The sequence below is a fragment of the Macaca thibetana genome, chromosome 3, assembly GCF_024542745.1.
Source record: "Macaca thibetana thibetana isolate TM-01 chromosome 3, ASM2454274v1, whole genome shotgun sequence".
Taxonomy (NCBI): domain Eukaryota; kingdom Metazoa; phylum Chordata; class Mammalia; order Primates; family Cercopithecidae; genus Macaca; species Macaca thibetana.
The window spans coordinates 36,325,213-36,348,928 of record NC_065580.1 but is presented as its reverse complement, the minus strand read 5'-3'; the positions used below and the strand labels follow the sequence as shown (position 1 = coordinate 36,348,928).

The window sequence follows — 23,716 nt, the reverse complement described above, 5'->3', positions numbered from 1 at the left end:
TTGATGCTCAGTAGCCTGTGTGTTGCTCTGCCAGTTGAAGTCTTTTTAAGGGCACAGGATAGAGGTGTGGCAGGCCAAAATGGCAACATTTGGGTGGGAAAACCAAGAAAAACGGGGTCAGTTGTTTTCTCTTACAGCCACCATTCCAGGCTTAAGGATGGAGGTTTAGCTGGCAGCCCAGTGGTTCTGTATTAATATCACTTTTGAAAAGACTTTTTATTTAGTAACAATTTTATATATTATGGGGCACAACGTGATGTTTTGATATGTGCTTACAATGTGGAATGATACAACACATTTTTTTAGTACTACCTGAGATAATATAGTGAAATAAATTTTAAAATCACTGTTAGTTGAAATGTTATCCGTGGACCAATGACAGTACCCAGACTGTTACCTGTCCCTCAGCAAGTACAGACGGCAGTCCTCTAATAAGGTTGCTTTGATATAATGTTAATGAAGAATAAAAACAGATTCCTAGTTGGGGCTACGGTCTGTGTGGAGTTGGCATGTTCTCCCCAAGTATGCATGAGTTTCCTCCAGGTACTTCAGTTTCCTCCCACATCCCAAAGACATGTATGTGAGGTTCACTGTGTCTACATTGTCCCGGTGTGAGTTAGTGTGGGGGTGTGTGTGAGTGTGCCTTGCGATGGGAAGGCATCCTGTCCAGGTTGGTGCTTGCCTTGTACTCTGAGTTGCTGGGTTCTGACCACCTGTGACCCTGAACTAAAATAAGTGGATAAATAATTGTCTTGTTTTTATTTATCTTTATTAAATGTGTATATGGCTCACATTTATTTCCATGCTTATTATTAGAAGTGTTTTGGTTTTTGTTTAGAAGTTTGGTGACATTTTTGTGACTAGAAATAGGCTGTAGGAACTTGACTCTTATTTATATCAATCAGCCTATGGTTAAATCAATTTCATTACAAGTCATTTCACTTAAAAATCACAGTTTCTGAGAATCTATCAACTATGTTAAGTGAGGACTGTGAGAACTTACTGTACAGGGAGCATAGTTTTTTACAAACTTCTGAATTGATATGACATTGCCATAGCATCCAAAAGCACGATTTTCCCCCAATATTTTATTATAAAAATGTTTAAACATATAGAAAAGTTGAAAAAAGTTTGAAGCATATATATATACACACCTACTACCTAGATTCTACAGTTAACATTTTATTCCATTCGTTCTGTCACATATCGACCCAATCCTTCATCAATTCAAATTATTTTGTTATGCATTTTAGAATAAGTCAAACACGATTTCATATTTTATAAAATATTCCATAATTGATGAGAAATCAATAAATACCAGTCCTTTGCTGCTGATAAAATATCTCAAAAAAACTTTTCTTTGAGAAGATGGGTGATATGCGAATGTTAACAGGGAAGTTGGGAGGAAAGAGATTTCTAAAAGCCAAACCATTACATGTTCCACAATACTACCAAGACACCAGAGAATGAGTTGCTACCCTCTCAAACTGTAGGTTTATAAAACATAAATCTTAAGGATAGCAAGTTATTTACTCTTGATAATCCAAGGGCCTGCTGCAGAGAAATGAAGTTCCAAAGTAAAAATGAAAAAAAAAAAAAAGATGTCTGGAAAGTAAATCAATTTTAAAAGCAAACATTCTATTAAGTTAAAGCAAAATGAACTCAAAACTTGTTAACTAAATTTCCCTGGCATACAGTGGCTCTCAATAAATATTTGTTGAATGGATTTTATCGTTTATACTTTGTAGTTGTTTATTTTTTAACAGATGGCAACTACATGTGGAATAGCAATGTTATTGCTTTTTAATCCCAGAATCTGATTCTTGGGATTGTGAGTGACCCAAAGGTATAAATCCGATCACTCTTCTAAAGCTTGAAGTCCCTCACCATTACCACCACTAAAATGACATCCAAACAATATCAAACTCCTTTAAGGAAGAGAAACTAGGCTCTCTGAAGGCAATAACCTGTCTATAGGCAGGACCACCATCTGGAAAGTTGTTTCCAGGTGGCAATGCTCTCCCTGTAGCTGTCATTTCTCTTATTGCATGCTAATCCCTGCAAAAACAAAGAAAATCTAAATTCTTTGCAAGCCCATTCTTCAAGTGTTTGATGGCAGCTAACACTGTCTTCTGTCTTGCAGGTTAAACGTTCCTGACATTTCTCAGATGACAAGACCCACTTACTATCCTACTGGCCCTCCTGAACACTAGTTTCACTTTTTCTGCACAGGTTATAGATTAAGGCCTTCATTCATTATTTTCAGGTCTTTGTTCAGCTCTTTATCTTCTTGGTGACGTTTCTACTTAAAGCTGCATCTCTGCCTTTTGTAGCCCCCTATTCTGTTTTCTATTTTTCTCCACAGCACTTATAACTATGTAGGCACATGACATTTATTGTATTTTCTTCCCACTAACAAGTAAGCTCCATGATGGCAGGCATTTTATATGGTTCACCACTGTATCTCCAGGGCAATCAATATTTGTTGAATGAATCAACAAACCTGCCATATGGGTAAGAGCTCACAATCCAGGAGGAAGACAGTAATTAATTGTAGTTAGAGAAGCATGCTATTAAAGCAGAAGAAGATGCCACAAACCTTTGGAGGGCCTACATACACTCCCAACGCCTTACATTGAACTTATTTTCATCTACATTATTATGGAAGCTAAACTAAGTTCCCACCAGTATTTGTGAAGCTGGTTTTATGGACCCGAACCTAGAAATTTACATGACTCCCTTCTGAATTTCACCTGTGGTCCACTTTTTTAGTATATTGATATCAGACCTTTAGTGAATATAATAGAATTAACTATTCTCTTCCAGTGTGGACTGTCCAACATTGTTCATACTTTTCAGTTTTTTCTATCCATTTATAAATTGCAAATTATCTAAAATCTATTAGTTTTCTCACAACTCCCTTGACAGTTGTGATAGTGTTAGTGCATAGAGAAACCAGTAGTGGGAGAGGAAAGGATTTCTATGCACAGTCATGCAGAAGTCAGAAGCCTATTGTACATGTGAAATATGCCTAAATGTATCTTGTATTAATGTAGTAATAGCAACTACTGAGACTTTTAATTATACTATTTTTATTACAAGTGTGATGCATCATTGCTGAAAATGAACTATCTGATCTAAATGAGGTTCTTAAACTTGAGTATACATTAGAATCAGCTGGAGGACTTGGTGAACCAGATTGCTGCCCCCTCCTCAAGTTTCTGACTCTGTAAACTCTGCAGTCAGCCTAAGAATTTGCATTTCTAACAAGTTCCCAGGTGATGCTGATGCTGCTCTAAGATGCTTTTCCCTGGGGACAGAAAATGAATGCAGGTGGTCTGATGTAAAAGGCACATGTTCTTTGTGAAAAATAACTGTGCTCTGCGCTGCTCCCCACCCTGACAGAGTCTCGTTCTGCCAGGCTGGAGTGCAGTGGCACAATCTCGGCTCATGGCAACCTCTGGCTCCCAGGTTCAAGCAATTCTCATGCCTCAGCTTCCCGAGTACCTGGGATTACAGGAATGTGTCACCACACCCAGCTAACTTTTGTATTTTTATTAGGGATGGGGTTTTACCATGTTGGCCAGGCTGATCTCAAACTCCTGGCCTCGGGTCATCTGCCCGCCTCAGCTTCCCAAAGTGCTGGGATTACAGGGGTGAGCCACCACACCTGGCCTAACTATGCTTTTTAGGCTTAAACTTTTAAAAAGGATTGATATCAATTATTAGGATAATTACACAATCTTTTTACCCCTTTTGAACTTCATCAGAAAGGCAGCCTACATCAAAACCCTTCAAAATAAATACTTTTTACACAAGAGAGCTACCAGCTCCAGTATCAATACTTCCTAAATGGAAGGATCCATTCCTATAGCTCAATAGTTCTTTTTACTCAAGTCAGATATACCCTGGCCACACCTTCACCCTCACATAACTCCTTTTTCTTTCCTAATTATGTTGAGATCACATAAGGTATCATTCAACCACCCTCCAGTTAGCACTCTCAATGCCTTTAGCTGGGTTTTTTCTTCCACTGTTCATTTCTCTAAGCCCTTAAAGCTGGACTCAACCTAATGCTTTGTCCTTTACTTAAAAATTAGTGTTTCAGGCTAACTGCAGGGTAGTGGTTAAGACCATGAGCCGTGGAACCAGAACAAGTTCAAACACAGATTCTGTGTCACATACCAGCTATTTAACTTTGGGCAAGTTACTTAGCCTCTCTGGGTCTCCATTTCTTTATCTCAAGAGTGAGGATACCAATAATGCCTATCTCATTGCATTACTGTTAAGGATTAAACGAGATTCTACCCTTTAAGGGAATGTAGCAACACCTGTGTATTATAGCTGTGATTATTACCATCCCTCCCTCGATTCCTATCACACTTGCCAGCTTTACTCAGCCTGCTAAGCATTCTTGGGAGACAAAAGTGTCTTATAGTACATAGGGATACTACAAATTCAGGGGGCCCAAAATAGTAACACTGAAATTTACATAATAGTAAAATCACCACTAATATAAATGTCATTGGTGGTTAAATTAGTTTGCCAATAAATCACAAGTTAGTACTTACATGTATCAAGCCTTTTGTTAAGTTTTTACATTTATCTCATTTAATTAGTCTAAGTATAGACCTATATTTCCAGCTATGCCATGAACATCACCCAGAACTTCTATGACATATTCGAAATCTGTACTCTTCTACTCCAAACTTGCTTCACCTCATTGTTATTTTCCATCTCACTGAATGGCATTATTATAACATAGTGGTCCAAGCCAGAAAGCAGGGAGTCATCCTTAACTCTTCACTCTTCCTCTACTCCCCCGACCCATACCCACCTCTTCTGTATCTGTGGTGTGTTGGTAAATTGGAGATGAACTGAAGATAAAGGTTATGGATGCAGAGAGGTTTTAAAATCAGTGTTACCCTGGTCATGGAAAAATGAAGTAGAAAATTCACACCAGCAAGTGAAATCAAAGAACATATTATCTTATAGGCGACCCACCCAATTCACTTGCCACTGCCTTCATTCATATTTTCACCTTATCACTCCTGGATCATTGCAACAGCCTTCTAAGTTCCATATGTTAGGTTCAAGGTCAGGTTCTAACCCATGCCGAGGTCTGGAGGGAGTGGGTGGATGAGTGGCAAATAGCTGGAAGCAAACTCAGGGAGACATAGGTAGGTGAAATATGGCTTTATTCAGAAGCTCCCTCAGCAGCAGCTCTCTTAGAGTGTCCGCTCTGTCTCAGCTGTTTGAGCTGGCAGCTCCCACACACAGCTGTGCTGCTGGTTCTCCCTTGCCTTCAGGGTCAGCAGCTTAACTTTCTCTCTCTGGGCACGAGACTGCCAATATAGTGTCGGCAGGGCAATGATACCTTTTATAAACAATAGTGGTTTAGAGCCAAATGATGAGCCTTCCCATTTTATGGCTACATGGTTGTGATAACAGGTGGAATTATACACCTGTGCTCTAAACTCGCTGAGTCACTCAGCCTATCCTTGACAAAAGCACAGTCATGTTCCTTACACTCCACCCCCTAGGCCGAGGGAGACATAGGCCTTGGATACACAGGTTATACACATAAGCTTTGGTACCTAGGCTTGATATATACACAGAGGCTTTATACATAAGTTTTGGGTACACAGGTTTGATATGCAGGCTTGGCAGCTTGGCACACTAAGGCTTACATTCCACCCCCTAGGCTGAGGGAGTCCGTTTGGTGAGGACCGGTGCACACAGGGCTGCACCTTGGACCCAGAAGCCACAGCAACAATATAAGCAGCAACAACTTACTACTAATATTCCTGCTACGCTACCCAGGATTATTAGAGCCCAATGTAGGCCAGAGCCCAGAGATGCCCACCATCTCTGCCAGGGGTCATCAGCAAGGCGCTCAATCACCTCAACCTCCTGGGACACCCCTTATAAAGCTGTCACTATGTTCTGGTGGTTGTCAGGGACGAATTTTCAACATTGTGTCCCTACAAGGGCACAAGTGCCACCTTGAGCAGCTGTAGCTATGTCTAAGGCCATCTGGTTTTGTAGCACCATCTTCCTGATCTGATTAACCTTATCAGTTAACAAAAGGAGGGCAACTCAGATGTAATTCAGGGCCCGAGCTGTGTGCTCTGCAAGGGCTGTAACTTGCATTTCTACAGTAATGACACCTGCTCCAGGAATAGTTATTGCTGAGGGATAGAACCACCAGGGGGCCCACTGCACTCACAAAAACTGGAAACGCAGCGCCCTCTAGTCATGTAGGTGACCAGGCAATGTGGGAAGCACAGTGGTAGGCACATAGGGCCACCCTCAGGTACAGTCCAATTGGCTGGCAGATATGGCCATCCTGTGCCCTCACAGATCCATTAACTCACAGGGGACACAAAGTCCATTGGGGCCCAGCCTTGGTAAGGCCGCTTATTCCACCAAACCCTTGGTGTAGTGACCGTGTTATGTTTGCACAAACCTCAGCAGGCAACCATCCCACGGTGACTTTACCCGAGTGCTGCTCTATACATCGTGGTATCCGCAATGTGGACACCACGTGTTCTCCCATTAGCCAGCTCCATCCATCATAGATGCTAGAGTCAGCCAGGGGGCAGGCTTGCCATGGGTTTTGCGACGCCTCTTATTCAAAGCTTGATGTGTTGCGTCCCACCCACTGTCCATGAGGCCCCGAGTTTCTAGCCATGTGCAGTTCTGCACAGCAGCTGCATGCACGTGCCAGGGCAAGCCATCCGCAGCTGCTGCTGGAAGGGCAGTGCAGATCCAACAGTTGGAGACATTGGTCATCTAAGTAAGGTGTGGGCTCAGTCCACAATGCTATTGGAGCATGCCAACTTACAGCTGAAACGACAAAGCAAGCACGGATACTAACCAGGGTAAATCACATCCCTCAGGCAAAATACAAGTCAACTTTTCATCTCTGGATAACAATGCAGCTGCCAAGGGCTTCTGCCCTGGGTGATGATGTTACACCTCATCAGCTTTCTATGGTTCCCTTGGGTCCTGAACCCATGCCAAAGTTACAGGGAAGTTTATGATAGGCCACACAGACAGTACATATGTTCCCTGGAGAGTTCCCTCCCTGGCCGTTTCCCTCCCCTACAAATGGCTAATTGTGGAGGTCACACATTAAATACCCAAGGAGTAACATGTAAGTTATACTGCAGACCCTTCCCCATAAGGGGCCACAATCACCAACCATCTGCAATGGCGGGCTTGAAAGGTCCATGGCTGACACCAGGTTTTGTCTCCCTACTTTTGGGGGTATTGAGGCAGGTAATAACAGATTACCTTTCATCCCCGTAACTGATTGGAGAAGGTCATCCTTCCTCTCATAGATCCAGCCACGTGGCCTGGTCTTACACGGGTTGGTGACTAGCTAATTCTGTAACTTTCACATAATTAACCAAAAGGTTAAGCCTCGATAAACTACCCAGCTACAGCTGATTACTGTAGGTGTCACCTTCTTGGTGATCACCATCCACATAGCTCTGAGTTTAGCTCATTAGCTACTTTGCCCACACTTGGTATCAAACCATATAGTGTCAGTAGAATGGCTGGACTGTGACAACAGTCCAGGCAGCAGTAGCACCTCAACTAGACCTATTTGTGTACCATGCCCCATTAGGAATGGGGGGATACCCTTCCTTACAGTAAAGGTTCAGAGTCTAGGTGTGCCTCAGGCCCCATGGCCTTATCTTGCATTAGGACTACAGGTCCCAAGACTTCTTGTAACTCTGCTGCTAAGGGACTTGTACTTAGCATACTCCGCTGCTCTAAGCAGGAGCTTCACTTCACTAAAGTGGATGTCTGCACCATCCCTCTCTGAGGAGTCATTACCCATGAATGCATCCATCCCACTATCATGTAAGTCGTCCGCATGATGACTGTAACCCGTTCTGCCACACTCTTATGAGCCTAAGGGGCAGCACATGTAGTTACTGACTGATTTCCCAGTCCAGGGGATCATTACCCATGAACGTACCCATCCGCTATTACTAATTGCTTCTGTATGAATGAACACTGGAGCTTAGCTCCTTTCCACAGCTAGGACTAAAAGCCTGTTGGCACTTCCAAGGTCTCCAGGCACTGCTATAGGCCCTAACCAACAATATTTGTGGTCACATGCACATTCAGTTTAAATGGGCACCCCTAGACAACTACCCATAAGGCTTGTGCCTACTGAAGAGCCTGCTTGACTGTGTAAGCCTTACCATTCAGCCCCAGGCAAGGTGGGCGTTGCCACTTCTAAGTCTGCAAGAGAATCAGAGGTTCGGGTAACTTCAACAACAAGATCATGACATATGATGGGGCTATGCATATAGTCCTGCAGCGACACTGTGAAAGTCCACTGTCACCCTCCCATGACGGCAGACTATTCCTGGCTCTCTGGAGCAATGCTGATTAAGAGGAATGCATTGGTCAGGTCCACGACACAGTGGCACCATCCCAATTCTATTGTCAAGCAGTACAGCAAGTCTGTGACAGATGGCACAGCTGCCAAGCCATGCAAAACATCCACCCCCAGAATGTCCCCAGGCATAGGAGAGATGTACACAGTGCATAAGCAGAGAGTCAAGTGGCCAATGCCAAGGTGCAGACACAAGTTCCACTTTCACTGACTGGTCTTCATAACCATTGATAAATGCAGCTCTGCCGGAAACTTATCCGGGTTCAGGGACTAGTGGATTGCCAAGTCTGCATATGGCTGGTTGTATGGTGCCACCCAAGCCAGGCATCTCGGCCAGTCTCTTATCAAACAGAAAAGGCTCAGCACTTCCACCTGACTGCAGCAGGCAATCTGTGAACTGGAACACTCGGGCAGGACCAGGTTGCATAGTAACCTCCTTCTCCTGAATAACTTGCACTAAGTCTGTACATGACTGCCGACATTACTTGCTTGACTCCTGCAACATAGTGGGGTTGCAGGCACCATGGTGGTGGGGGGAGGGTCCCTAGGTTCACCCTTGGGGCCCAACAGCTGCTCATGCTATATTTTCTGGTGGATCACTGGGCGAACCTCCAACAGAGGTTCTTTCTCCCTGTGCTGCATCCCACAGGGACTGGGAATGCAATTCCTACAGCACAGTTACAAATGCCCATGTGACTGTCAGCAAAGGAATGCTTTTCCTCAGTGTTGTGCACTTCCAGGTGCTTCAGTACCTTCTCCACACTCGTGGGAGACCCGTCTACAGCCTCCCATGTTTCCACTGGGGCCCATTCAGGCAGCACCACTGCCACTGGGTACCACAGCCCATGATGCAGCCACATAGCCGACCCGAGAACCCTCCGAACTGAAGATCCACTCACCTCATCCAGCCAACTATGCCACTTGTCAGGTTCATGAGTACATCAAATGTCATGCCCAGGGTCCAGCCCCTGCGGAGGTCCGAGGGAAGTGGGTGGATTGGAATATAGCTGAAAGAACACTCGGGGCCGTAAGCAGGTGAAATATAGTTTTATTTAGCAGCTTTCCTATCAACAGCTCTCACTGTTGTCTCTGTCTCAGCTGCTTGTGCTGGCTGCTCCCATGCACAGCTGCATGGCCAGCTCTCCACTGCCTTCAGGGTCAGCAGCTTAACTCTTTCTCTCTCTGGGCAGAAGTGTGCCTATACAGTGTCATCAGGGCAATTTTACCTTTTACAGACAACAGTGGCTTAGAGCCAAATGATAAACCTTCCCATGTTATGGCCACATGGCTGTGATAACAGGTGGAGTTAAACGCCTGCACTCTAAACTTGCTGAGTCACTCTGGATGTTTACCTCAGCCTATCCTTGACCAAAGCACAGCCATGTTCCTTACACTGTGTCTTCAAGTTTCTTAACCAAAATTCCAAGTGACACTCAAAGCTCCTTTATAAAAAACTGTTAACATTGTTCTCTCCACTAGAATGTCCTTCTTTCCACCAAGTAGATTTCCATTTTAAATATCATTTCCTTCTTTAAGTGTTCCCTAATTATTATTCCAGTTGAAATTCTTCCCTTCATATCGCCACAGGCCTTTATCAATTCCTCTCCATGAGGAATAGACATTTAACACTTTCTACCTTGATATTTTGATTTCTACCAAGACACTTTCAGTAAAGTGAAAGTCAAACTTAACAGAGGGTAAAATTTGGGACCTGATTAAAGCCTCTTTGGAACAGTCCTCTGGCAGTGGTTCTCAGTCTTGTGTGCACGTTGGAATCTCCTGGGCAACTTCAAAAACTACCAATGCCTGGGTCCCAGCCCAGATGTCATGAATGCATCCTGAACATTGAGACTCTGAAAAGCTCTCCAGGTGATTCTGATGTGTAGCCAAGGCTTTGAAGTACTACTCTATGGAGACTATAAAAGGGAGTAAGAGGCTGGGCGCAGTGGCTCATGCCTGTACTCCTAGCACTTTGGGAGGCTGAGGTGGGCAGACTGCCTGAGCTCAGGAGTTCAAGACAAGCCTGGGCAAAAACAGCAAAACTCCAACTCTACTAAAAATACAAAAAAAAAAAAAAATTAGCTGCGAGTGGTGGTGTGCACCTGTAATCAGTACTTAGGAGGCTGAGGAAGGAGAAGATTACTTAAACTTAAGAGGCTGAGTTTGCAGTGAGCCAAGATCGTGCCACTGCACTCCAGCCTGGGTGACAGAGCAAGGGTACTGTCTCAAAAAAATAAAAGAGGTAAGAGATTACTAAAGGATTTTTAAACAGAAGCAAAGATCTGGTTGACATCAGATAATAATAAATATTAAAACTCGAGTAACAGTTGGCTGTTTAGAAGTATTAAAAGCAGATGTAGGAATGATTCAGGGAAGGCAAATGATATTGTAGGAAAGTGTAGGAGGCAAGGAATTTGGTAGCACTTGGTAAAACTAAAATGACTTACAATTGGTTCTAGGCTGAAGTTGGAAGAGATGGACTGGGAAGAGAGGGACAACAGTTAAGGGAAACTGCTTGGAATGGGAACCAAGAACAAGTCTGAAGAAGTAGCGGAGATGAGCAGTCAAGCAAATGCAGAGGGAATTCTGAAAAAGATGCTGTAAGTTGTTAAGTTTTCAAAGATGAGGGAACATGATGTGTGGCAACAACAGTGTGTTGCTAAACTGGACATGTGTAGAGGATTTTTGAAATCAGAGTCACTCTGTTCATCAACAGTGATGAAAAGTATGCATGGCAGCATCTAAAAATCATCAAAGGACACAGTAACTTGGAGATCTGATAAAGATGCTGCCATAATTGTGAAGAGAGGGGTTAGAAGCTATGATGTGGCTATGAAAAGGGGAGGTAACAAATTGTGATAGAATAACACTTACTGGTAGGAAAGAGATCATCGCTTTTTCTAAAGTACACTCTCTTCCCCCCACTTATAAAACGAAGTATGTATTTAAAGATATTTCTGTGCTGATAAATATATTAATTTATAATCTTTATTTTTCAGCATTAAGAACTAAATATTTAAAAATAGTTAAGTACAAAGCCAAAAAATCCAATGCGTTTTTAAAATACAAAAATAGGTGCTTATAGTAAATGATGGAGTGGGAGGACAGAACTGGCATGAGAAGGACTCCTTCACAGTACCAGCATGTGAAGATTTCTCTGCTTGCTTCACTACCTTCCCAAATGCTGATCTTTCCCCCAGTTGATACCTGTGTGCTGCTTCAAAACCCATTAAATGTGGTAAAGGAGTGTAAATCCCATCAGAAAAGCCAGATCCCTGGCTCACTAAATCCTTTGAAAGGCTCACGCTAGTGCAAATAAATAGCTGACTAACATTCTCTGCAGGACAATTGCATCATTATAATTCTATAGCAAGAGATAGGGATATTATCAATGTAGTGTGTCCTATAACAAGAGATACTGTATAGATGGAGTAAGTCATTTCACCTATAGCACCATCTGATAAGAGTTGAAGTGGATATTTTTCACTGTAGTAGAATATTAAACGTAATTTATCTAAGGAGTGAATAAAAAAGCAAGCTTGATTCTTACAAGGAACATAAACTCCCTTCTGGAGTTCATATTATTAATCCCATGTCATTATGACAAGAGAGTTTGCATCACTAGGTACGAAAGAAAATGGTATAAAGCCCACAGAATAAGTGAAAATCTATTATAATGAATAACATTTGATATAGCAGTGCTATTTCCAAGTTCTATTTAGTAAACCCAGAGTGAAAGTGGTTTATTGATCTGTTTACAACATTCTAAACACTAAGATTAAAACTGTTTTGTTCTGACATAAAAGAAACAGCTATGTAAAGCACTTAGTCCTCTACCTGGCACATGGTAGCCACTCAGCAGACAGTTTCCATTTTCACTGACTTGACCCTTTCCCTCCCACTCCAAATATAGATTCCAACCACCCTTTAAAGAACATCCATAGAAAATTCTCAAACAAGCACACTGTGTTAAATGTTAAATGTCCACATTAACAAAGGTTATATTATAGAAGTATGCACAGGCCAATTTCTTATACATGGGAGTAACTCAGGTCTTAGATTGACAATGATGAACAAAGGAAAAGGAGGAGAAAAAAGAAAAGGAAAAACCAACAGCGATGTGGAGGGAGAATGAAGAACACAATGGCACTGTCAGTGTGAATAGCAAACAAATTCTTGAACTGCCAGATGTCATGGAACAAGTACCCCACACAAGAGTACACAGAGCTGCAGTGACCCGGCAAGTCTAGGTTCAGGGACTGCCAACACTACAGATGCATTCGCTGTTGTAGCTCTAGTGATTTTCTTGGACAAATGGTATAAATCACTTTAGCCACTCCACCCCCATCCGCTGCTATCCTGTAGTGGCAGAAACACTAACAGTGGCTAAAGAATGACAATTTATCCTGATTAGGAGCTGATCCTTTTAGGGGCAGCTGTCATGGGGTCCTCAGTGTCCTTTCTCTTCTGTGTGGTCCCTCATCCCTCAGGAAATGACTTTACTCTTCCAGGGTAAGCTTGAAATAACACTTAGTGTTCCTGCTAAATCCTCCAGTAGCCCTGGTGCTATGCAGTTCTTTCAAAGAACAGCTCTTGTGATTAACACAAAAGTCTCTAAAGTTGCATGTAAAAAAGCCTTTGTGTACCCAGCAAGGCATGGCTCACAACTGGTCATTTGCCCAGTTTTTGCTCCGATTCTTCCTGGTCTTAGATTAGTGCCTCTCCTCCTTTAGTCTTCCACGGGGTGGCAGTTATAGCCAACTACTACCCTTCTACCTGTGTCTAAATTCCAGTATTGTTAACACTGAGCAACTCCTAACATTCCTCTTCACTAGGTCACCCTCCAAGGTTGCCCAATAATTCAAATCCCAGTGTTAGCCTTACAGAGTTCAAAGCTGCTCATTAAAATTATGCGTGCTGAACTATAATCATGAATTCTGGACTAAAATTATAATTTAATATTTTTTCAAAGTAATTTAGAGTGAAAAATTTCAGAATTTTCTGTTATTTTGTATAATTGAGAAAAACAGTTAAGTTTTTCAAATTAACACGTAATAGTTGCATTACAGAAAAGATATTTATCATTATTTATTCACTTATTCACTCATTCCTTCAAAAATACTTGAGTGCCAGGCACTCTGCTGGACCCTGAGAATATAGTGAACAAAAGAAACATGATCACATCATAATAACAATTCCTATACTGTATCACTTCTCTCAAGAATAGTCTGGCATAGGTTAAACATTTTATTTAAGAAACCAAACTGGGGAGTGGGGAGAAACACATGGGAAGTAAATATGCTATGACTAAGTATCAAAGTTGTTCTATGTTTTATGACCATGTAACGATTATTATAAGTAACACTGGACACTAAAATATTTGCTGTTCACTTAAAGAGTGCTAGTATTTTAAAATTTCACTACACAGATGTATATCACAAAAAAGTACTAATTGCTTGAACAGAACTATTTATCAAGAATAAGAGTAATAAAATTTTGTAAAATGTTCATGCCAAGAATGCAAAAAAAAAAAAAAAAACAGCACAGTGACCTCACAACTAAGACATACTATAAATATGTTATCAAAAGATAATTTTTACTCTTCCTAGCACATAAAAGATAATTTGTTTTCAAACTTAATTGATAGTTTCTGTATTAGAACAAACATACAAATATATCAATAATATTTTTACCAAAATAGAGCCCAATATATGTACAGAAAATATTTAAGAAAACAAGTTTGTCCTTAGCTTTAACATGGATGTGTACATACAAATATACATATGCACACTCACAGGAGTAACATACACTGACAAAAAATTACACTTAGCAAAGGTCCAAAATTAAACCAAAAAATCCTGCTAGGACTTTTTTTCTGTCTTTGAGGTTTAACAAAGAATGTAGAAAACTACTGAAGTAACAAAAAATGACACAAAAACCACACTTCAAACAGACAAACTGCTTGTCAGTATCAGGATCTGATTTCACATACAGGTTTAATACACTTCCTCAAAAGTCAGGCCATCAAGGTGAAGGATGAACATCTTCCACTACTGAATGAGGCTGGCTGTCATTATTCTGAGAAGTAGGGTTCTCCTCCACATGGATTACTTTATCTGAGGTTCCTGCAGGAGAAACTTCGTTATTTGTCTCCTCTTCACTAGGTGATAAGGTTTCACACAGTTCACTTGACATTAGAACTTGCAAAGGTTCTGTTCCATTTTCAACATCCACTTGAATCCCCAAAACTTTTAGAATATCACATTTGCAAATGGGGCATGTCCCATGGGATAAAATCCAGGGGTCAATGCAATTCTTGTGGAAAAAATGTTTACAAGTCAGAATACGAACTATGTCATTAGGCTTATAGTGTTCAAAGCAAATTACGCAGCTATCTCCATTTGGATTTATTTCCTCATCCCCCTCTTTTACCACTCGAAGTTGGAGTTGTCCAAATGCATTCTGAAGATCTGTTGTTAATCGCTGCCATCTCCGGTTCTGAATCCTCGCTAAACAAAGTCTATGAATGTGATAAAAGATGAAATATGCTAAGGTAGCAGTTGTGACAATCACAAAAGAGACCAAATAGTGATTCATCCAGATGATGTGCTTTCTCCCCACCTCAACCATGGCTGTAATGAGAACTCCCTTCTTAATTAAATGGAAAATTTCCGTGCCTTTTAAGTTACCAATCATAACCACAACGACATCTTCAAATGCCTGATGAAACATGGGGAACACCTGGTTGCCAGTTCCTGGAAAGTTATAGATGATCACTCCACTGGCTCCCTTCTCAGCTGCCACTTTAATTTTCTGTGTGAAGGTACAACCTCCCCGTTCAATAAGTGCAAGCCAGGTCTCTGAGTACTTTGATCGGCTGAAAATGGTATTGGGATTACATGCATTTTGGATTTTTCCCTCCGGTGGCACTATAACTCCTGCCACTCTCTTCAAAGTGGAGCTTCTTCCAAAGACTCCAGTCTCTCCCAACTCTGACAACACATGATTCCCAACATGAAATGATATGTTCATATAAGCCGTCCAAACAACACTTGCTCTGCAACAGTTCTGACTAACAAGCCAAAGAACACCAAACATGATAAGCCAGGAAAAGGCAGTGTTGTTTCTCCAAGTGCCAACCTTGAGTAGATACATCTTTCCCTTCTCCAAGTGACTTAAGAACCAACCCAACAGTTCCACATCTGTTGACAATTAATTTAAAACAACAAAGAGAAAAAAATCTTCAGGATACAAACAAGATCCACTGTCTTCCAGCATGTTTTTGTAAGAAATTCTTAAAGATGGCTTATGAGTTTCAGAGGTCTTATTAGAGAGGAGAAAAACTTTAGATTGAAAAATAAATCCCCTCCTGTTAACTCTAGATACTGCTTACTGTTGTTTGATGTGATTATGACATGCAAGATCCAGCAGCCAATTAGATAAGAGTTTAGAGCATACTGTGAATTTATTGGCTTAAATGCTGTTATGGGTGATTTCTATGTTGTTATTAGATATAATCACTGAGCTACATATAATCATAGTAGGTAGCACGTTAAACTAAAAATTAAGTCTAAAATTCATACAATGTGTGCTCTTTAAAGCCTGAAAGCACATGTAAGAATGCTATATAATTTTTTTCCCAGCAAAGGAAGGAGATATTTCCAACAAAATGGCAAGCTAAAAAAAAAAAAAAGATAATTGAAAATTAGTTCTGTGACCAGATGTGAGGCAAAAGTGGTGATATCAGTGACATTATTTTTACATCAAAAAGTAAAAGTCACACTGCTAATTTTTGACTCATCACATAAACCCTTATATTGCATTTATTTAAGCTTTCTGAGATGTTTGTGGCTTTTGTTTTATGGTTTTGCTGTTTTAGAGTAAGAGATCCTGCTCAGTTTACTCCTGCCTCACTTTCTCTGTCTTACATTGACTGTACAAATGTAGTAAGTCTGACAGGAGTAAAGAAAGGCCTGACATCTAGGGAAGCTAATTTCTCTGCAGGCCTTGACATCTGTTATTAATCAAATAATATTTTGAAAGAGGAGGAGAAAGGGTGTCAAGGAAAAGATTAAATAAAGTCATATTGGTTTGGCACAATTCATTTTTTAAAAAACAGCTATTAAGAAAAACTTCAAAGGTGCATATTTAAAGTTAACCATTAGCAGCAATAAGTAGATGCTTTTATCAAACATTTTTGCAGAACTCAACAAATATCCCTACTAGAAGATTCCACAAGCTCTGTCCAGTCTACCTATGTTTTGGCCACAATCATGTCAGTAGCACAGTATGACCTCAAAGCTAAAGGATGTCATGTGGACTCACAAGCATAGTGAGTTCACAAGCAGCCACGCTGCTACTGGTACACGTTATTGGGGGTGAATCTCAGTGGGTTTTTTTCCCACCAGCTAGGAAACCGAGGCTAAAGATTCTGACCTTGAACATAAATGTCTCTGGTCTACATGTGTAGAGTGCTAGAAGTCACTTTTGGTTGGATCTCACCAGGACCAAAGGAGCTGTTACTTCTTATGAAATGTGAATCTACAACGTGGTAGTTTGAGACAAGGAAGAGGAAGGAACAACAAAAACTAGTATAAAAAGAATACTGATGATATAAAACATACCCATAAAGGTTGATTCTCTCTCCCAAAGGCCATTAATCCGATTTTATTTCCATATGTCCCTGCACTTTTTAAAAGGTATTACATGGTGTGTATATTCACAAAGTGACATTGAGTTAGACATCAAAGGTTTAGCATATCATCCAGAAACAGAAATTTTCATCAATACGACAATACCTAAATCTTTCTGTCTCTCATTGTTGTATAGGTGTTTATTCATCTACTAGAAAAAAAGGAAGATGCAAAATAAGACAAAGAATATAACATGGAAAGGCAATTGAACAAAATTTTAGCTTTGCTCTATGTTATCAAAATGCCCCAGAGAAACATTCATTACCATTTGGAGAGGAAAAGAGAAGCATTTACTAAGGACACTTCTAGAAAAGAAATCTGCTACCATAGCTGAGTCATTATGCTAGGATTTAAAGAGCTCTGTCAAACAAAGGTGAATGTTTGCAATGTTATCCTAAATGAGGCCTATAATACTTTAGAACACTTCTCCTTTCATAACTAAAGTGCTATCATCTAAAATAATTATTTAGAACGCATTACCAATCCAGTGAGTAGCTTTGGAAACTAGATTTCCTGGGCATTAATAAAATTAATTAACCATGCAGAATCAGAGATATAAATTATTAGATACCAAAATTAGTCAAAATGCGGAAACAAAGTACAAGAATTAGTATTAAAAAAGGAAACTTTAAAATAGCATGAATAATTCTCTATGGCAATGTCACAACCCTAGCAACTTGAAGAAAAAAAATTGTTTTTAACATATACTAACGTTCTTATTTGGATAAGGGCAAAAAGGTATAAGAATTAAAACTGATTAGAAAGACAAGAAGTTCAAATAGCTGGGCATGATATGGAGTTTTATTTTTAAAACACAAATTTCACCCTTGTTTGTACCTGGATAGAGAAGCTGAAATTTTCTCTCTACATAAAGTACGATAAGAGAATTTATCTAATCTTTGTATTTGGAAAGATCTGGTTACATCTTCAGAAAATTCTCCAGATTTCTTAAGTTTTCAGAATGTCACACTTGCACATGGGACATGTCCTATGGGCTAAAAGCCAGGGGTCAATGCATGCCTTATGGAAAAAATGTTTGCAAGTTAAAATGCGTACTACATCTTTGGGTTTGTATGTGTCAAAGCAAACAACACAGTTGTCTTCATTTGGGTCTAATTCCTCATCCCCTTCTTTGAGAATTCGCAGTTGAAGCTGGTCAATAGCTTTCTTCACATCTGCCTTTATATGACTTCGCCTCCTGGTGGAAGAATTGGGCACTCTAGGTCTCCAGACACAATATAAGTAAAGGTAGGCAATTGTGGCAGCCAGGAAGGTAAATAGAGACATGATGTAATGGCTCACCCATGGCATGTGCATTCTCCCCACTTCAATGATGACTGTCACATAGACTCCTTTCTGAATCAAGTGCAAAAGTTCCATGCCTTTCAGGTTGCCTATCATCACCGCAACTATATTTTCCGTCCCCTGGTGAGACATGGGAAATACTTTATTGCCTGTACCTTGATAGTTGTAGATGATCACCCCATTTGCTCCCTTCTCTGCTGCCACGTTGATTTTATGTGTAAAAGTACAGCCTCCACGTTCGATGAGGGCCAGCCAAGAGTCTGCCTGTTCAGGCCTGCTGAAATTGGTCAAAGGATTACAAGCATTCTGATTCCATCCTTCAGGAAGTGCTACCACACCAGACACCCTTTCCAGAGGAGAATGATTCCCGAACACTCCACTCTCTCCTAACTCTGATATGATCTTATTTCCAACCTGAAATGTTATATTCAGGTGAGCTGTCCAAATGGCTTTTCCATTTGAGTCAGGAAGGCTAAGTAGTAGAAAGATACTAAGCCTCAAAAGTCCAGATGAAAGAGAACTATGAGTCGAAGGAGTAATTCTAAGGAAGCTCATGCCTCCATTTGTCTATTTAAGAGGCAAACTTGAGAAAACAAAACAACATCAGTCGTAAAAGGACATAAAGAAGATAGCTTGTTGGCAGTAGATTACTAAAGCACATAAATGGAAAAGGTCTCCCTGGATCAAAGATATTTTGCTCCTTCCAGCATTTTTATATTTGGTAGATTATCTTTCTCATAATGAAACAAAATAACAAGAGTTGTGATTGGTATCATGTGATTTCAAGAAAATTATGACATTCTAATGGGGAAATTGTGACATCAGAGGTAGTTAAACCAATCCAAGAGTTTATATTAGTGCATTGCATCCTGAAATCCTATTGGCCAAAAAGCTAAGCAATGAGTCAAGATATGTAACAATTTGAACAAGCTGTAAAGCAATAAATAAATTGGTAATAATTTTTTAAAGCCTTGGGTTTCCTTCTTAGTTCTGGATAGAATGAAAATCTACCCAGCCATGTAAGATTTTTTTTCTAGATGTAAGGCAATGGCAAAGATAAAAATAATTCATGTATTAGTGCATGTACCCGGGCCAGTTGCCAGTTTTCATGCATGGTTCAACACTACCCAATATGGCATTATGTGGGATGGTTCAACACTACCCAATATGGCATTCTGTGGGAAGTAGGAGCAAACCATTCCCACCAACTTCCCACATTAAATGCCTATCCCACACTTAAAGATCCAACACAAAGAAAACAGTGTAAACTCATATTGTTAGCCTAATACAGTCCCATCTTCTGGTAAGAACCTACTATGTGCTAGGCAAATACTGAGAGTGGACATACATTGGAGAAGAAAATAGAAATAGCCCTACTCTTGTAGAGACTAAGGATTTTGGATGATGTCCCAAGGACATGAGAAACACACTGTAGGGTTCTAAGCCAGGGAGGTGATAAATGTGTTTCAGAATGTTCACTTTGGTTGCTTTATTGGGAAAATGTATTGGAGAGGGAGAATAACATGAGAATGAGCTTAGGCAAAAGAAGACAGTGGCTTGGACTCGAAGTAGCAGCATAGATGTAGAGACATAGACAAAGGCTGAATAACAGATTTAGTAACTGGAAGGACAGTAGTGGGAAGAGGAAAGGATGGCCACAATGATAACAAATCACTACATTATTTTGCAAACTACAGAATCTTTACTGCTTTAAAGACACATTGTTGTTTACTTTTACCTTAAATCTTTATTCAAAGTCTGTTTCAAGGAGCCAATAAATTGGCAACACCCACTCAAATATTTATTTTATACCATGTATAGGATATCTTCTATGTGCTCAGCATGCCACAAAGTCCTAGGGATAGAAAAAGAAAAAGAAAAGACCCTATTTCCTAGTGTGCATTTAATCATAGACATGATAGTTTTCTCATTTGGACAAAAGCATTTATTGTATTCCCTGGCCTATTGTATTTAATATTTGCTTTAAAAAAATAAAAAATTAGGAAACAGTCTACTTGTCCCATTCATACAATTCTATTAAAGCGTGATTCAGTTCACATCTGAAGAGTCCTTGTAGGCAGACTTTTTTTCATGTTCAAATGGAGTAAATTCCTGGCTGATTCTATTAACAGTGACAAATTGAAGCCTCATTAAGACGACAGTTTAACATCATCATATTATAGGTAATTTGTTAAATCTGTGATTATTTAACCTTTGGAAGTAGGATTACAAAATAATGTAATTCTGACTTTTTATTTTGCAGATTTTTTGTGGGTGAAGAGTTTAACCTGTAACCATATTTTGCTTCAAAACATATCTCACATCAAAAGGTTCTCTGTATGGTTGAAAGGACCAATTTGAGGAACTTAGCTAACTCATTCTATTTTTCTCATTATAATATAAAATGCTTAAGGCAATGATAGAACTGCCCTCTCTTCTGCCCTCGTCTTAGAACAAAATAGACCTATAAGAAACAATCATCTATCTCTTAAAAAGTGGTTTTCAAGTTGGGGGCAATTTTGCCTCCCAGGGGACATCTGGCTGTTTCTGGAGACATTTTTTGATTGTGACAATTAGAGAGTGTTACTAGCATCTAGTGAGTATACACCAGCGTTGCCGCTAAAACATCTGAAAATGCACACAGTAGCTACACACAATAAGAAATTATGTGGTCCAAAATGTCAATAGTAAGGTTAAGAAACCCTGATCTAATGAAACAGCCTGAAGGGAGAAGCATCCCAAAACTCTCCCATCCCTGATGGGTGGTCAGATATAAATTCTCGACACAGAATAAGCTTTTATAATTGACAATGCCTCCATCAAGGATGATGCCCTCAATGCAACTTAATTTCTCCAGTTTTCCCTGGAATAGAAACAGCAGAGATCTGTACAAGTTACCTATTAGTCCATTAAGTATCATGACAAATTGCATATATTTTATCAGAATGAGCTCTAAGAGTCTTCCTGGAGCAGCATGTGAATGGAGGGGCGGGGGGAGAGAGACACAGAGAGACAGAGAGAGAGAGAGAGAGAGAGAGAGAGAGAGAGAGAGAGAGAGATGATTGAGGCAACTGTAATCTGTTCCTTTTAGATCATTTATTCAATACACGGACATTCTTTATAACAAGCAAGTATTGAAGAGTTTTTCATTCTGTTGAATTTTGCAGTTAGGTTAAAGAGAACTGAAATATAATACTAGGGATAATATATATTATATATAATAATTTATATATTACATATATGTAATATATATTATTATAATATATGTAATGTATTATATAATATATAATTTATATATATTATTTATATATTATATATTGTAATTATTATAATTTATATATTATTATATTATATATATTCAAGGATATATATATTCAAGGAATATATATATGTTTATATATTCCTTTTACATGCAGGCTAAAGGGAACTGAAACATATTACTAGGGTTGGTTCAACTGGTTCAAAAAGCCGTTCTACTTATCTCTTGTTAACAGTGAATATATATATACACACACACACACACACTTAAGAGATAGGTAGTGTGTGTGTGTGTGTGTGTGTGTGTATAGTTACATGCTCTTAACAAGAGATAGGTAGAACATATATATATAATATACATGAGCAAGGAATATATATATATATATATAAACATATGTGTGTGTGTGTGTATATATGTACACACACACACACACATTTTTTTTCCCCAGAAACTTAGCAGACTTCCCTCAATGCCCCTTTGGCTAGAATTGCTTCAAAAACCCATGCTTAATGAAATCCTTGGAAACTGGAGTGGAATCATCATGATTATCTTAGGTTAATCACTATTTATCATGTTGTAGAGAGCTCATTCCCTGGGTGAGCACATGGCCAGAAGAAGGGTGAAGATTTGAATGCTGTGTTACCAAGGGGAAAGACATGAACCAGAAGGTAAGCAGGCAGGCACAATGGCAGTTACAGGCTCTAAATTCCTGAAGTACCCCCAAAGGAATAATACTTAACCATTAACCACAACAAATATGTAATATGCACTGTACACAAGGCACTGACATGAGCCAGAGTCTATGTTAATGGGGACACAACATGGCTTTGACCTTAAGGAGGGCATCATCTAGGCAGAAGAAAAGAGTAATATGCAAGTTGGATGTATATATGTGTGTATCCTATAACTACCAGGCTCCAATTAAATTTTTGAGAAGGTTATAACTATTATTGAGAGAAAAAAATCAACTAACTGACCTCTACCCCTCTGCTATTCTTTGATCTCTATGGGTAACAGTGCTCACACTTCCAGAAATCTCTACTCCAATAAAGCAAAACAGATAAATACAATCACATTGCACTGCTCAGATAGCATCTTTAAGATTAAATGAAAACCAATAAACTACCTCATAAGTGTCAGTACCCAGGGCTATGATATCATGAAAGATCTCTAGGAATTCACAAAACAAATATTTATTTTGCATTTAGGCTCAAACATTACAACTATGTATGTTTTTTTGCAAGAAATTAAATGAATCATAATGAGATCTGAGGAAGACAGAATACTGACTCTAAAGTACTTCACTGAGAGCAGCACAAAAGCAAAGAGTGCTAATGATAATATTTTTCTGAAAGCGGAATCTTTACTTTTACAATTTTTAATGTTTTCTAATATATATGTATATAAAAAATCCGCAAGCATCCCCTCTAATTACAGCTAATATATCAGTGGTTAAGGAAAAAATTCAGTTTCATGTAACAAAACTAGTTTATATAAAGGCATTTCTGGACTGTAGCAACTATAATTCTAATTTCTATACTTTTAAAGTAAATTTTGTTGTGTATATTTAATGTATACAACATGACACTATAAGATACACATATATAGTAAAATGGTTGCTATAATGGAACAAATGAACATATCTGTCATCTCATCTCATATAGTTATCCATTTGTCTTCCTGTTGCAAGTGCTGCTATAATCTACCCATTTAGAAAAAATCCTGATGTAATTCCCTTTACAAAATTAACTATTCTATTAATCTCCTTGAAGGACAAGATTAAATCTTATTCTCATCTTTTTAATACCCAGCTTCTAGGACAGTATTTACCACATCATAGGTTCTCAATAAAAGTTGAATTAAATTGATAGTGTCATTATCCTCTGTATTCTATCTGGTAATATTCCTTATGCAAAATTGTATCTACCAAGTTTTATCTTCAGAAGGGTGATCATTTCAGTAACAGTACAGAATAGTTAGAATATGCATAATGAATTCAACTTGTAATTATTCTATATATGTACAAACAGAATATGTGTG

General features: G+C 39.4%; 3 protein-coding genes across 16 annotated transcripts in view; all 3 read right to left on the bottom strand.

Moving 5' to 3' along the window:
• Positions 1-23,716, bottom strand: part of CADPS2 (calcium dependent secretion activator 2) — a 567,394-nt gene that overhangs the window by 361,218 nt on the left and 182,460 nt on the right. The gene's annotated exons all lie outside the window — the stretch shown is intronic.
• RNF133 (ring finger protein 133) lies at positions 14,368-15,808 on the bottom strand. The gene has a single exon (XM_050782617.1). It carries the CDS (start codon positions 15,572-15,574, stop codon positions 14,444-14,446), a length of 1,131 nt encoding a protein of 376 aa, XP_050638574.1. The 5' UTR covers positions 15,575-15,808; the 3' UTR covers positions 14,368-14,443.
• On the bottom strand, positions 17,894-21,594 carry RNF148 (ring finger protein 148). The gene has a single exon (XM_050782619.1). It carries the CDS (start codon positions 18,970-18,972, stop codon positions 18,061-18,063), a length of 912 nt encoding a protein of 303 aa, XP_050638576.1. The 5' UTR covers positions 18,973-21,594; the 3' UTR covers positions 17,894-18,060.

What these genes read in the sequence shown, in the direction of transcription:
- RNF133 (XM_050782617.1), bottom strand. Translation starts at nt 15,574, where the DNA reads ATGTATCTACTCAAGGTTGGCACTTGGAGAAACAACACTGCCTTTTCC.
- RNF148 (XM_050782619.1), bottom strand. Translation starts at nt 18,972, where the DNA reads ATGAGCTTCCTTAGAATTACTCCTTCGACTCATAGTTCTCTTTCATCT.